Here is a 16,940-nt window from a genome sequence, read left to right as displayed (position 1 = left end):
AATAATAATAATAATAATAATAATAATAATAATAATAATAATAATAATAATAATAATAATAATAATAATAATAATAATAATAATAATCGCGAAATTCTGTCCTCACATGAATTTAGAGCTCTTTGATTGTAAATTGTTTTACAGCCTAAATTATCGTGTCAAAAGTTTTTTTTTTTTTAAATATTTTTCATTTTATTTATTATTTATTTTCATTTTATTTATTATTTATTTTCATTTTATTTTTCAATTCATTTTCAATAATTAATTTGTAAATATGTAGAATGATTAGTGTTTTAGTGAAATTAATTCCTCTTGAATTTTGACAATAACAGTATTTTCACAGGACAGTAAGTAAGGAAATTTTAACCAACGTATTCAATAAATATTAAATTATTGAAAATCTTAAATATTCTATGAATATTTTTTTCTCAAAAATTAAAAAAAATCCACATTACAGTTGCAATTTGTAGAAGTAATCAATTATATTATTACTTATTTTCGTATTTAAATCCTAATTGAAGTCTCTTAGAACTTTTTAATAAAAATTGATTAGAAAAAGAATTTCAATTAAAATTTTAGAAAATATTCCAAGAATTGGCAGAATTGCAGTTCTAATTATTAGAAATAATTAAAGTTCAAAAGATTTTGTGCATTGAAAGTATTTTGAAATTTTCATTCCCGGTGGACAAATAAATAATAACAAATGTCAAATATTTATTAAACGAAAATTTAATGAAGTTTGAAAAAAATGATTTAGAAATTCTGAAGAAATAAAGTTATTAAAAAAATCGTAATTAAAATTTTTTCGAAAATAGTTCAATTCCCGAAAACAATTTTTAAAAAATTTAAAAATAGAAAATTTTCTCAAATTTTATATTTCAAAGAATTTTATTTTATATTTCGAAGAATTTTATTTTCTCACTCTTTAAAAATATTATTTTTAAATATTATTGTATTTTTTGAAGAATTGAAACTAAAAATTTGAAAATAATTAAATTTTACAAAAATTATTATAGGTACCTACTATTTAAATAATTCAATTTTCGTTGTTGAATTCAGGATAAGAATTAATTTAAAAAAGAATTTCAGTTAAAAATTTGAAAAATAATGGAATATTAGAAGCGTTATAACAGAAATTTTAATTTTAAGAAATAATTAAATTTAGCAAGGTTTTTAAATTGAAAGAAATCTTTTTAACAGCTTTATGGCCGTAAAAATTGACTAATATTTAAATGTTTAATTAAAAAAAATTATTAATCTAATATTTTTCATTACAATTTGTTAAAGTTTTGAATAATTTTATTCCAAAATTCTAAAAAATAATTGACTTTTGAAAAAATAACAGTTGTAATTTTAAAAAATAATTAAATTTCAAAAGGTTTTACATTGAAATTTCAATTAAAACAAATAATAGGTAATAAGTTTTTATTTGTTTAAAAAAAATTATTTGAAGTTTTAAAGTCCACTGGTCAGTTCCAAAAACTTTCTTTTAATTGAAATTTAATAAAAATTTACTATATTTTAAAAAACATAATTTTTCGAAATATAATTTTTCAAAAATACGATTATACTTGAAAGCAATGTTAAAAAGATAAAAAATTAAATTCTTTCAAATCTAAAATTTATTTCAAAGAAATTTGACTAAACTTTTAATTGTTGAGTCAAAACGCGTCAACCGTGAATAAAATTTTTTTATAATTTTGGAAAAGTCAAAACATTTATGAAAGTCTGTAGTTCACAGCAAACGAAAAAAACACTTTTAACCGTTTTTCAAAATTTTAAATATTTATACCTTTTTTTATAATAAAAAATTTTTGCATTCTAGCAAAACAGTAATGAGTTATTAATTTTTTTCTTAATTAAATAATGCAAAAATTTTTTATTATAAAAAAAGGTATAAATATTTAAAATTTTGAAAAACGGTTAAAAGTGTTTTTTTGGTTTGCTGTGAACTACAGATTTTTATAAATGTTTTGACTTTTCCAAACTTATAAAAAAATTTTATTCACGGTTGACGCGTTTTGACTCTGTTTCAATTTGAAAATTTTTTTTCGGGAATTAAAATTTCAAAATACTTTTAAAACATTTTGAAAATTACTTTTTTCTAAAAATTACAACTGCAATTTTTCCAAAAGTAAACTATTTTTTTTTTTTGAATTTTTAAATAAAATTATTCAAAAATTTCATAAATTTTAAAGAAAATTATATTAATAATTTTTTTAAAAAGACGACATTTAAATATTATTCAATTTTCACGGCGATGAAAATGTGAAAAAGATTTCTTTCAATTTGAAAACCTTATAAAATTTAATTACATTTTTAAACTCTTCTTATATCGCTACTAGTATTCAATTATTTTCCAAATTTTTGTCTAAAATTGTTTTTTAAATCAATTCTTATAAGAATCCAACGATAATTGAATTATTTAAATCCAAATTTCTTGTAAAATTGAATTATTTTCCAAATTTTTAGTAACAATTCTTCAAAAAATACAATAATATTTAAAAATATTTTTTTTTAATTTTTTTTTTTAATTTAAAAATTGTATTTTTTAGTATTTACTAAAATTTCTGTTAAAACTTTTCAAATGTTAAATTATTTTCTAAAATTTTAACTGAAAATTTTTTTAAATCAATTCCTATCAGAATTCAACAACAATATTTAAATTAAATATACAAACTTTTTTGAAAAATGTTCTTATTTTCTAAAGTTTCAGTAACAATTCTTCAAAAATACAATAATATTTTAAAAAAATATTTTTAAAGAGTGAGAAAGTAAAATTCTTTGAAATAATATAAAATTTATTTTAATGAAATTTGAGAAAATTTCCTATTTTTTCAATTTTTTAAAATTATTTTCGGAAATTTAACTGTTTTCAAATAATTTAATATTCCGATTTTTTAAAAACCTCATTTTTCAGAATTTCTAAATAAAATTTTTCAAATTTCATTAATTTTTAATTAACAAATATTCGAATACTTATTGTTATTTATTTATCCACCGGGAATAAAAATTTCAAAATACTTTCTATGTAAATGCTTTTGAAATTTAATTATTTCTAATAATTAAAACTGCAATTCTGCCAATTCTTGAAATATTTTCTTAAATTTTAACTAAAATTCTTTTTTTCAGAAAATTGACAATTTTTTTCTGAAATTGATTTTTCAAATCAATTCTTATCAAAAAGTTTTACGAGTCTTAAATTATTCAAATACAAAAATTAGTGATAAAATAATTTATTGTTTCTAAAAATTGCAACTATAACTCTACTTATCGATTTTTTTTTTAATTTGAGAAAGAAAATTCATAGAATATTTAAGATTTTCAATAATTTGATATTTTTTTAAACAAAATTTTCTCCTTACTTTACGTCTTTACTGTTCTGTGAAAATCCTGTTGTTATTATTAAAACTCTAGGAAAATTAATTTCACTAAAACACTAATTACTCTATTCAAAATTAATTGTCAAACTTTTGACGTGAAAATTTGAACCGTAAAACAAATTTGAAAATAAAAAGTCCATCTTCACTTGAAGGCAAAATATCTCGATTATTATTATATAATTAATAATTAATAAAAAATTAATAATTAATAGTTGATTAATTAATTTGTTTAATAAAATGTTTATAAAAATAATGCCTGAAAAGTTTCAATATTTTTTTTCTGTATTTGAGTCAAATCCTTAAAAGAATTAAAGTAAATATTTCATATCGCTGAAGTAAGCGTCGACGCTTAACGTCAAAAACTATTATTTGGAATGTTCAGAGACGAAAATGTCACTAATTTATTTCTTTCATTCACCTAGAGTCTTAAAAGATTTTTCAGGGTACTTTTCTAATTTTATTTCTAACCTGAAACTTCTAAAAAAAATTCTGATTCTTTTCTCTTTCACGAATAAAATGTTTTTCGACTCTCAGCGTCGACGCTAACTTCAGAAACTTAATATTTATTTAAAAAAAATTACGAAAATTTTGTTTTCATTTTCTTTTATCATAAAGTTTTTATTTTAATTTTTCTTTTATTTCGTAGGTTTCTCCTGTCTTCCTCATTGGATTTTCTATGGTTCCATAGATTTTTTTCTCTTTCCCATTTTTCGTTTTTTTTAAATAGAAAATTCCCTTCGACATTTTTTTAAAAAGATTCTCAAAGAAATTCAACAAATTATTTTATTCTGGCTTTTAACCTAAAATTTTTTTTATTCTTGAATTAATTTCTAAAAAAATATATTTTTTTTAATAATCTCTGTGATTTTTAAGATTATAAAAAAAAATCTTTTTTATTCTTTAAAAATCAGAAATAATGAAAGTTCTGACAAATATTTAAAAAATTTCCATGATCCCCTTTTTTAAAAAAAAAAAAAGTCCCTATTATTCTCGTTTTTTCCCACATGTGTTGTTCGTTTCAGAGGGATAATGCGATTAAAAACTTGACTTCGGTTTTATGAGAGGAGATTTGTAGAATATTAAAAAAAAAAAAGAAAAAAAAGAAAAAGATTAAATAACTTACCGAGAGCGCCATAACTTTGAGGCCATTTAGCACGACTGTATTCTAAGCTAGGGCTGAATGCTGATGTATTTCTATCAAAAGAGTCCCTTCTTCCTGTGGATGATGTGCTGAGACCTAATCCTGAAAAAGGATTTTAATCATTGAAATTGAAACAGAACATTTCTTCGTACATTTTAGTAAATCAAAAAGAGCATTTTTTTTCTTTTTGACAAAATAACGCATGCCACACTTTCTTTACAATTATATTTACAAAAATAGATTTTCACTATTTTGTTTGTATATTTTATATATTTTATATATTTTATTATTGCACTATTGTACATTGTCATTCAAGAAAATTTTAAAATTAGATTCATATAAATTTATTGACGGGAGAATGTTTCGCTCTTATTTCATCTCTAAAAACTAAAATTCTTCTTCAATGTGAATTGCAATAAAAACAGAAATTGATAGGTACATAAAAAATAAAAGCATACTTGTCATTTTGTTTGTTTAGTACACGTTGAATGGGGCGAATGTTTCGAAGCAAAATAAACAGAACAATTCTTTTAAATTATGCATTCTTTTTCAAGAAAAAGAATAATAGAAATATTTTTTCTATTTTTTTACTAAACAGATCAATATAATTAATTTTATAATTTCTGCGAAACGAACAATTTAATTTATTATTATTAGGCATATTATGAAAAATTATTCATTTTCAAAAACCAATTTCAATTTTTGAATAATTTCAGAATCGCATTATTTAAAAATTCGGTTATTAACTAATTAAATATTTGAATTTTCCCGGAATATTAATTATTATTGTATATTATAGTGAAAATTTTTTAATAAAATTCTTCAGAGGAATTCAATTATTTTGAATATAATTTTAATAAAATGTCTCCAAAGGTATTCAATTATTTTTTTTATAGAATTGTAAAAAAATATCTCCAAAGAATTCAATTACATATTTCAATAAATATTGAAATTCTTCGCAGGAATTCAATTATTTTGAATATAATTTTAATAAAATTTCTCGGAAGAATCAAATTTTTTAAGCAAATAATTGAAATTCTTGTTAAAATTAACACAAAATGAAATTTTGCTATAGAATTTAATTATTTTAATAAATATTCAAATTTAATTTTGTTAAAATTATTTCCAAAAATTTATCGAAAGAATTTAATTTTTTCAATTTATATTAAAATTCTTCGCGTGAATTCAATTATTTAAAATGTATTTTTAATGAAATTTCGCGATAGAATTTAATTATTTTAATAAATATTCAAATTTAATTTTGTTAAAATTGTTTCCAAAAATTTATCGAAAGAATTCAATTTTTTCAATTTATATATTATAAAAATTCTTCGCGTGAATTCAATTATTTAAAATGTATTTTTAATGAAATTTCCCGATAGAATTTAATTATTTCAATAAATATTCAAATTTAATTTTGTTAAAATTATTACAAAAATTATTCTCAAAATTTTAATTAGAAAAGAATTAAATTATTTTTATGAAAAATAAAAATCTTCCGAGGAATTCAATTATTTTTCTTAGAATTGTAATAAAATTTCTCCAAAGAATTCAATAAATATTAAACTTTCTGTCAGAAATTCTATTATTTTCATAAATAATAAAATTCTTCAAAGGAATTTAATTATTTTTAAACTATAATTTCAATAAAATTTAAGGAAAGAATCCAATTTTAAAAAAAACTAATTGAAATCTTTGTTGAAAATGTCACAAAAATTATTCTCAAATTTTTGAATAAGAAAAAATTCAATTATTTTTATGCACAATAAAAATCTTCGGAGGAATTCAATTATTTTTCATAGAATTATAATAAAATTTCGCAAAAGAATTCAATTTTTTCAATTAGTGTTAAAATTCTTTGCATGAATTCAATTATTTTAAATGTAATTTTAATAAAAATTTCTCGAAATAATTTAATTATTTCAATAAATATTAAAATTTTTTAGAGGAATTTCATAATTTTGAATAGAATGTTGTCAAAATTTCTCAAAAGAATTCAATTATTTTCAAAAATAATTGAAATTATTTTTCACTAAAATTTATTCAATCCAAAAAAATTTGATATCTTTAATAAAAAAAATGTTATCTTTAAAAATTAAAAAAAATCACATATTAGCAAAAAATTATGGAAAATTAATTAATTTAAAAATATTTTTTGAAACTATTTTTGTTAAAATTATTACAAAATTTATTCTCAAATTTTGTAATTGAAATTATGAAAAATAAAAATCTTCGCAAGAATTCAATTACTTTTGATAAAATTTTAATAAAATTTCTCCAAAGAATTCAATTATTTTCATAAATAAGAAAATTCTTCACAGAAATTCAATTATTTTGAATAGAATTTTAATAAAATTTTTTAAAAGAATTCCATTATTTTAATAAATGTTAAAATTCTTTTTAAGAACTGAATTATTTTAAATATTATTTCAATAAAATTTCTCGAAAGAATTGAAAATAAATATTAAAATTCTTTTGAAGAATTCAATTATTTCAATAAATATAAAAATTTCTCGCAAAAATTCAATTATTTTCATAAAGAAGATAATTATTTAGAGGAATTCAATTATTTCTAATTTTTTAATTAGAAATAATTCAATTATTTTTATGAAAAATAAAAATCTTCTCAAGATAAAAAAAGGAATAAATAGTTTTAAGTATAGATATTGTCTTTTAATATTACTTTAATAATTCTGCTCTAAAAATTCTAAAAAAAATTTATATAATCGAAAATAGCAAGCAAGCGTAAGTATGGTGATATATTTATAACTGAAGAGAAAAATAAGAATTTTTATAAGAAGCAAAAGAAATAGAAAAAAAAATTATGTAAAACTTGTTACTTATAAAGCTTATATAAGAATAATATATGCATTTGTTAAAAAAATTAATTGATATTAATTTTTAAGAAAGCACATAAATATTCCAAGCAAAATTTAAATTTACAGCGAAAAATTATTATTCATTATAATTATTAATTTTTGAAAAAATTGTATAATTTGACATTCCAAACTTTCGTGAGTTTAATCTTAAGAAAATATTTGAAATTAAAAAACTTTTCTTTCATTTACAAAATTTTAAACTCCCCTCAGCCAAAAAATTATTAGATTTCCAAAAAAAGTTAAATGTAATTTTTAAAAATAAAAATTGTTTCTTTCATCAATTTTTCAAAAAAAGAAAAAAAAAATTTCATAAAAAATACGCCATAAATTTAAGTTTAAATTAATTTAATTTTTTAATTTTAAAAATATTATTTGGCTTAAATAAATATTTTTGAAATATTGATAACAAACAATTATTTCAAGTTATAGTTGATAATTATTTTACTTTATGATTTTAAATTTTCTAAAAATCTTTTTAACGGAAAATTTATTGTTCTTCTAAACTTTTTAAAATTATTAAAAAACTATAATACAGACAATTTTTATTTGTGAAATTATTTTATTTTTAAAATTTATTTATTGAATCACTGACAATGTAAGCATATCAGATGTTAAGGCACATAAAATGTTTGTGTAAAATTTAAAATTGTAACCAATTTACAGATAAAATGAATAGATAAAAAGAATAGAACGAAAAAAAACAATCGATGAGTCAGAAAAGCATTGATTGACCTATTTGCTAAATAGTGAGACCATTTAGCTGTGATAAAATATTTGTTTGTTAAATATTTGAAAAATAAACACAGTGCATAAAATTTAAACATTCAGCTTTTATTTTCTTGATTTTAATATTTTATCTCTTTTTCTTAAATCGATTTTTAATATTTTTTTCTTAAAGGAAATTACTTGTAAATACTATTTTCTATTTTTTAAATTTTGTATCATAACTTAATTTCTTTTAAAGAAAATTTTTATCCCCGGAAAACAATTTTCAATTTTTGCAAAACGATAATTGAGTTTTCATAAAAAAATTTTATTTATCGATGAAAATAATTTCTAGAAATCAAATTTTACTAAACAGAAATTATTACAAATTTTTTTCAAAAAAAAACATTTTTTTTTTCTTTATCTCTCAAAATTATCTGAAATTTTGTTAAAAAATTTGTTGGGAAAAAATAGAAATTATGAAAATTTTTTTCTTTATTACTAATAAAACTGAAAGACTTGTTAAAAAATTTGTATCATGAAAAATATAAATGGTCCAAATTTATTTCTTTTTTCTTCTTTTTCAAAAAGAAAAACATAATTTTGTATAAAAATTGTAATTATGAAAATAGAAATTATGCAAATTTTTATCATTAATTTCTTTAAAAAAAATTTTTCGTTACAAGTTGTGATTAAAAAACAGAAGTTAATTTAATCTAATTTAATTTTTACTATTATTTTATAAAAATCTTTTTAAATTCTCAGTTTTATTTTCAATTAAAAATTGTAACAATGGACAAATCGAAAAACTGTATAATTTCAATCATTTAAGCAAAATGTCAAAAAACAAAAGCATACTTTTTAAAAAATATAATTTTTCAAAAATACGATTATATTTCAATACAATTTTTAAAGGTATTAATAAAATAAAATTCTTTCAATTATAAAATTATTTTTAAAAAATTTGACAAAACTTTTATTTGTTTCAATTTTTAAAATTATTTAAGAAATTTCATTATCTTCAAAAAAGAGTTTAATTACAATGTTGCAAAAAACAAATTTTTTCAAAATTTCTAAATTAAATTATTCAAAAATTCAATAATATTTGTGGAACAAATATTTAAAAAAAATAATTTAATTTATTTTAATTGTAATTGCAAATAATTTCAATGTAAAATCTTTTAAAATTTAATTATTTCCAAAAACTACAACTGCAATTTTTCCAAAAATCAATTATTTTTAAGAATTTTTGAATTTTGAAATTCTTTTTTAAATTAGTTCTTATCTAGAATTCAACTATAAAAATTAAATTATTTAAATAGAAAAATTTTTGTAAAATTTAATTATTTTCTAAATTTCTAGTTACAATTCTTCAAAAATATTATTATTTATTTGTCCACCGGGAATTAAAATTTCAAAATACTTTCAGTGCATAAAACCTTTTGAACTTTAATTATTTCTAATAATTAGCATTGAAATTCTGCCAATTATTGAAATATTTTCTAAAATTTTAACTGAAATTCCTTTTTCAATCAATTTTTATCAAAAATTTTTAAATTTTAAAATTTTAAATCAATTTTCTTTATTTTTATTAAAAAATTCTACATGAATTTAATTATTTAAATCCAAAAATAAATAATACATTGTATAATTGAATGTTTATTAAAATTGAATTCTCATAAAGAATTTTATCAATTTAAATAATTGAATTCTTTTGACAAATGATGTTGATGATTTTTATTATTTATGAAAATAATTTAATTATTGCGAAAAAATTTATAAAAAAAAATTTGTAAATAATTGAATTGCTGTGAAATTTTTATTATTTTAGGAAAATAATTAAATGTTTGCGTAGAATTTTATTCGATTTTATTAATATTTTTTTAAAATAAATGAATTCATTTGGAAATTTTTTTTTTAAATAGTCGATATTAAAAATCATTGAAATGAGGAAAAATTTTTAAAATAATTAGAAGTTTGCCAAAAATTGTATTAAAATTTTTGAAAATAATTGAATTTTGAAGAAGAATTTTATTACTTTTGAAAATAATTGAATTTTATTATTTATAAAGATAATTGAAATTTTGCCAAGAATTGTATTAAAATTTTTGAAAATAATTGAATTTCGGAGAAGAATTTTATTATTTATAAAGATAATTTAAATTTTGACGAGAATTTTTGTTAAATTTTTGAACAGAATTGAATTTCTGTGAAGAATTTTATTACTTTTGAAAATAATTGAATTTCTGCAATCATTTTAAACTTCTACAAAATTCTTCAAATTATATCGCACAATTGACGAAATTTTCGTCCTTTTTCAATCAAATTACGAACTTTACGGACCTTTTTTTAAAAAAAACTGACTTTTACCGACTTTAAGAAAATTTACTGACCCAGTTCGAGCCTTGTTATTATAATTGATAATTAATAGTTATTTGTTTAATAAAATATTTATTCTTAAGAATACTTTTCCCATTTTTTCTTTAAAACAATTCTTGTTCACATTTACTTCAATTTTGGGATAAAAGTGAATTATTAGAATTATAAATTATTATTATACAATTACTCGGGGTAATTGTAAACAGAAATTTGTGAGCGATTCAAAAACTTATGTTCTTTCCAATGGCCCTCGTTTTTCTAGAAAAGTAAAATAAAAATGAAAATAATATTAATTAGCAATTGAAAAAAAAAAAACATTTGTGGCGCGATCTTAAGAAATGGATCTTAGAAGCAAATCGCTTTAAGGTTATGTTAGCGTTACTTTTTTCTTGTTAGGAAGTTTTTTTTTACTTATTGAAAATTAAAATCAGTGTTTATTAAATATTTTAGTTGTAACGAAGACTTAAACATCAATAATTTGTATTGACAGTTGTATTTTCATTTCAAAAATAGCAAACATAACCTATATTTTTTTTTGCTTCTAAGGCCCCTTTCTTCAGATTGCGTCACATTTTTAATTTTCATCGCAAAATGATTAAAATATTTAATTTAATTTCTCCAAGAAGCATCATCATCTTTTTTAGGGGAAAAAAGTAAAAATCCACCAAATGGAAATTCGATTTCTGGAAACACTCAATATTCATGCGTTTAGCTTCTGAAGATGAGAGGAGGAGGAGGAGGAGATGAAGAAGAAGAAAGCAGCATAAGACGTTGAAGACGAAACAAGATTACAAGAAACAGGAAGCCTTGTGTTATGTGTTTGAAGCAGTACCTGTACTCTGAAGTTGTGCTGGCGAGCCGAGCGCGCCCAATGGCGAGCCACCGTAGCCTAAAGCTGCGAGGCCAGCGGTCAATCCCGATCCTTGTTGTTGCGCTTGTTGCACGGCTACTGCCTGAGCTTGAGCAACCACTGCCGCTGCACTGCACGCCGCCAGACCTGCACCAAAAGCCCGCAACCCACACAACCCAACTTAATACTCAAAGTAAACCAGCAAATTTCTTTTCTTTTTCTCTCTTTTCTCTCATTTCTCTCATTTCTCTTTGTTAAAACGTACCAAATACCATTTCACACAGACAAACACTTTTGCAAAACAAAAAAAGAGACAGTTAATTGTTAGATCTTCACAATATTATATATTATAATACTTTTTAGTCACGATACTGGAATTTTGCACATTCTATTGCTTATTTATTATGTACAAAAAAATACACATGTACAACAGACAAAAACACGTAGAAAACAAATTAAACTATTAGTATAAACTATAAATGATGTTAGAGTACTTCTTCAGTTAATGCCACTATTTTTTTTTCTCTGTCACAAAATTCAGAACGATTCATAAAATTTGCCCTTTTTCCCAAAATTTTAATTTTGCATTTATTGCATTTATCCGACTAGATAGTCGGGGTAAATTGTAAACAGAAAGTTATGAGCGAAATAATTGTGTAATTTCAGGGTTGCCACAAAAATTTATTTTCGTTTCTTCCTGACTTTTCCAGACAAAATTTTCACTTCTTCCCTTGCCCTAAAAAATATAAAAAATTAGATAAAAATAAAAAAATTATTAGATAAAAATTATTAGATACGAAAAAAATATTCCATTACTAAAAATGTTCTATCTACGAATTTCTTTAACCGTAAAATTATTCGAAAACATCAATAACTTCCTTTTTCAATAAATATTTAATCATTCTTATTTTTCCACATATTTATCATATAAAAATATTCTACTGTAACTTCTTAAAAATTATTTTTATCATTTTAATTCAATTACTATTTTTTAGAATTTTTAACAAAAATTCTTCTTTAAATCAATTATTTTTAATAATTTTTCAAAAAGTTCTTTGAGAGTTTTCAAATCCATTTTTTTACAAATTCAATTTTACGAAATTTCGATCATTCAGAAATTTTTTAAATTAAATTATATTAGAAAAAAAATTTCAAATTTTAAAAAAATTCAATTCAACTTTAAAAAAAAATGAATTCTACAGAATTGCTAGTTAAACTTATGAAAAATTCAGATTTTTAAAGATTTTAATGTGAAACCTTTTCGAAATTCAATTATTTCTAAAAATTGTATTAAAAATGATTGAAATTCTACGATGAGTTATATTATTTATGAAAATAATTAAAAGTTTTTCTAGAATTTTATTAAAATTTTTTTGAAAATAATTGAAAACTTTTGTCAAAATTTTATTAAAATAGTAGATTTTGAAAATAAAATTGAAATTTTTCCAAGAATTTTATTAAAATTTTTGAAAATAAATAGCGTAGATTTTTATCAAAATTTTTAAAAATAAATTGCGTAGAATTTTATCAAAATTTTTTTTAAATAATTGAATTCTTTTGCAAAATTTTATTAAAATATTAAATATTGAAAAACATAGAATTGGACAAATTTTTTGAAAATAATTTCTAATTCGATGATTTTCAATATCTAATCAATTATTTTAAAAAATATTTTTTTTAAATTCTTTGGAAAAATTCAATTATTCTCATAAAATATTAGAATTTTTCACAGGAATTCCATTATTTTCAAATATTTTAATAAAATTGTTCGAAAGAAATCAATTATTTTAAATACAATTATAATTAAATTTTTTTGAAATAATCCAATTATTCTTTTAGATTTTAATAAAAATTCTTCACAAAAAATTGAAGTAATTCAATTATTTTTTAGATTTTAATAAAATTCTTCCCAAAAGTTCAATTATTTTCAGGCATTTTAATAAAATTCTTTGCAAAATTCAATTTTTTTCATAAATACCAATATTCAATTATTTGAATTGAAAATCTCACAAGAATTCAATTATATCTAAAAATAATAAATTTCCTCTTAGAAATTCAATTATATTAAAAAATTCTAATAAAATCATTCGCAATAATTCAATTATTTTCATAAATAATAAAATGCTTTTTAGGAATTCAATTATTTTCTAAAAAATTTAATAAAATGCCACACAGACATTTAAATTGAATTAAATTTAATTCTCATGAAGAATTTTATCAACAAATTCTTAAATAATTGAATTCTTTTTACGAATTTTAAAAATCTTTTTAAGAATAATTGCATGTTTCGAGAAATTCGATTAAAATTGTATTAAAAATAAATAAAATTCTGCTATGAAATTTATTATTTATGAAAATAATTGAATTGATAAAAAGAATCCTACTATTTATGAAAATAATTGATTTCCTATAAAAAATTGTATCATTTATGAAAATAATAGAACTATTTTGAATAAATAAATAAAAAATTTGTAAATAATTGAATTCTTGTGAAATTTTTAGTATTTATCAAAATAATTTAATTTTTTGCGTAGAATTTTATCAAATTTTGATTAAATATGTAAATTCTTATGGAAAATTTTATTAAAACAGTAGATATTGAAAATTATTTTGAGGAAAATTTTGGAAAATAATTGAAATTTTGACAAGAATTTTATTCAAATTTTTGTAAATTATTGGATTTTCGAGAAGAATATTATTGTTTTTTAAAAAAATTGAAATTTTGAAGAGTTTTTAAATTTTTTTGAAAATAATTGAATTTTGGAGAAGAATTTTATTATTTTCAAGAATAATTCAAATTTTGAAGAGAGTTTTTAAAGATTTTTCCAAATAATTGAATTTTTAAGAAAAATTTAATCCAAATTTTTGAGAAAAATTTTATTATTTTTAAAAATAATTGAAATTTTGAAGAGTTTTTAAAATTTTTTTTAAATAATTGAATTTTGGAAAAGAATTTTATTATTTTTAAGAATAATTGAAATTTTGAAGAGTTTTTAAAATTTTTTCAAAATAATTGAATTATTAAGAAGAATTTTTTTTGAAAATAATTTAATTTTTAAGAAGGATTTTATTATTTTTAAAGATAATAGAAATTTTGAAGAGAGTTTTTTAAAATTTTTAAATTTCAAATAAAAACCTTTTGAATTTTATCTATTTATGAAAATTGTAAACGCAACTCTTTTAAAATGCAATTAATTTTGAAATATTTAAGTAAACTTATTCATAAAATAATTTCTAAGTAATAATTTTATGATAGTTGTTCAAGAATTAAATTACTTAAAAAGAAATTATTGTCAGAAATGGAAAAATTTTAAAGCTCTGTATTAGAATTCGTGGTAATTTCATAGTTTGTGAGGCAAACAAAAATGACCCCAAAATTTAGAATTTTTTTAACAATTTTTAAAAATTTAATTTTTTGCAGTACTTTTAATAAAAAAACCCTGACTTTTCCCTGACCTTTGGCAACCCTGGTAATGTAATGACAAAGTAATTACTATGCAGCATAGAATAAACGAAAATGACTTTAGTAAATTTACGAAAACCGGTAAGAAGAAAAAAATGGGGAAAATTTGAAAAATTAGGAAACGTTCATCGGCAGATATAAATTTGTGAACTTGGCTTACCATTGAATAGCCGCGGGGATCAAGTGTTCTGAAAAGTGATAATGAAAATAGTTTGAAAGTAAACTCACCTAAACATTCTCCCGATGCATTACTGTGAGATGTGGGGGTTGGTTGAGAATAAATACTGGGCGGTGGAGGTGCAGGCGGACCCTGAGGGGGCTGCGATGGTGCTCTGTTCACCAGAACTGGCGCTGGACTGACGAGGCGCATTGGTGTTGCTGCTGAGCCCAAGCCGCGTACTCCGCCAACCATAATCGAACCATTCTGGCCCACTTCATAATAAGCTGGTATCACTTGATATTGACCCTGAACCTGCGAGCAGAAGAAAAATATTTATTTTCCTAATGTAGCGAAAATCAAACGGCTCGGATTTTTTGGGGGAAAATCTAAAACCACAGTTTTTAATAACAAATTCCTACCACGTTGAAGGACAAATTACTTTGTAAGTAGTTAAAGTTATTTTATATTTTTTGCCCAGTATAAAAAAATCCAAGTTTAAAAACTCGGAGAAAATAAAATAAAAAGATTTTTGAGTTTAAAAAAAAGAAGTTTTCCAAAGTCTGCAAAAAGTAGAAAATTTTTTTTTAAATAATAAAAAATATTCATTTTTCTTATATTTTTCTTTAAAGAAGAGGCGAGGGGGAGAATATAAATGATTGTAGGTGTTTTAAGGAATTATATTAATTTAACGGAATGAAATTTCGCACTCGATAATTAATTTTAAAAAAATAGCAAAAACGAACTTTCAAATTAAAAAATGTAGTAAAAACTTAGTTATCGAAAACTGACAAAACTCCATTCTATATTTTATTTTCCTGACTTTTTCCTAATTTTCATCAAAAATATTTACTTTTCTCTTATCGTGCTAATAAATTGATTTCTTACGACTAATTTTATGCAAATTCTAATTTAAATAATTGAATTCCTGAGAAAATTTTATTATTCATGAAAAGAATTGAATTCTTACGTAGATTTTTACAAAATTTTTTTTAAATAATTGAATTCTGTTTGGAAATTTTATGAAAATTTAGTAGATATTGAAAATCAATGAAGTGCCAAAAGTTTTTAAAAATAATTAAATTTTACAGAGAATTCTCTCAAAATTTTTTAGAATAATTGAATGTCTGTGTGGCATTTTATTACATTTTTGAAAATAATTGAATTCCTAAAAAAATTTTATTATTTATGAAAATAATTGAATTTTTGCAAACGATTTTATTAGCATTTCTTAAAATCATTGAATTTCGAAGAAGAAATTTATTAGGTACTTTTAAAAATAATTGAATTCTTGTGATGAATATTGTTATTTACAAAAATAATTGAATTTTACAAAGAATTTTATTAAAATGCCTGAAAATAATTGAATTTTCAGGAATAATTTTGTTATTTATCTTTAATAATTGAATTCTTTCGAAGAATTATTTATGTAAATAATTGAATTCTTGGGAAGAATTTTATTAAAATCTAAAAGAATAATTGAATTATTTCAAAAACATTTAATTAAAATTGTATTAAAAATAATTGAAATCCTGCGAAGAACTTCTTAAAATAATTGAATTTCAAAGAAGAAATTTATTACTTTTAAAAATAATTGAATTCTTGTGATGAATATTGTTATTTATGAAAATAATTGATATTTGCAAAGAATTTTATTAAAATGCCTGAAAATAATTGAATTTTCAGGAATAATTTTGTTATTTATCTTTAATAATTGAATTCTTTAGAAGAATTATTTATGTAAATAATTGACTTCTTGGGAAAAAATTTAATTGAAATTGTATTTAAAAAAATTGATTTATTTCGATCATTTTTATTAAAATACTTGAAAATAAATAAATTCCTGTGAAAAATTCTAATATTTTTATAAATAATTGGATTTTTCCAAAGAATTTAAAAAAAACATTTTTTTTGAATAATTGATTTTTTAAGGAATTGAAAATAAATTTTTAAGAATAATTACATTTTTTGTTCTATTTTTGT

At 19.9% G+C, this 16,940-nt stretch overlaps 1 protein-coding gene across 3 annotated transcripts in view; it reads right to left on the bottom strand.

Annotated features, from left to right (window-relative positions):
* Positions 1-16,940, bottom strand: part of LOC122505124 (maternal protein pumilio) — a 208,270-nt gene that overhangs the window by 16,560 nt on the left and 174,770 nt on the right. For 2 of the 3 annotated variants that reach the window (XM_043616585.1, XM_043616587.1), the window contains 3 exons: positions 15,029-15,272; positions 11,320-11,484; positions 4,507-4,626 (listed from right to left, as the gene is read on the bottom strand). In XM_043616585.1, the coding sequence (XP_043472520.1) occupies positions 4,507-4,626; positions 11,320-11,484; positions 15,029-15,272 (529 nt within the window). The remainder of the gene's footprint in view (positions 1-4,506; positions 4,627-11,319; positions 11,485-15,028; positions 15,273-16,940) is intronic. The other variant, XM_043616586.1, reaches the window with a different exon arrangement.

Source organism: Leptopilina heterotoma, unplaced genomic scaffold (genome assembly GCF_015476425.1).
Source record: "Leptopilina heterotoma isolate Lh14 unplaced genomic scaffold, ASM1547642v1 Lhet_343, whole genome shotgun sequence".
NCBI classification, from domain to species: Eukaryota; Metazoa; Arthropoda; class Insecta; order Hymenoptera; family Figitidae; genus Leptopilina; species Leptopilina heterotoma.
Note: the sequence above shows the minus strand (reverse complement) of the source record. Positions and strands in the feature narration are given on the sequence as shown.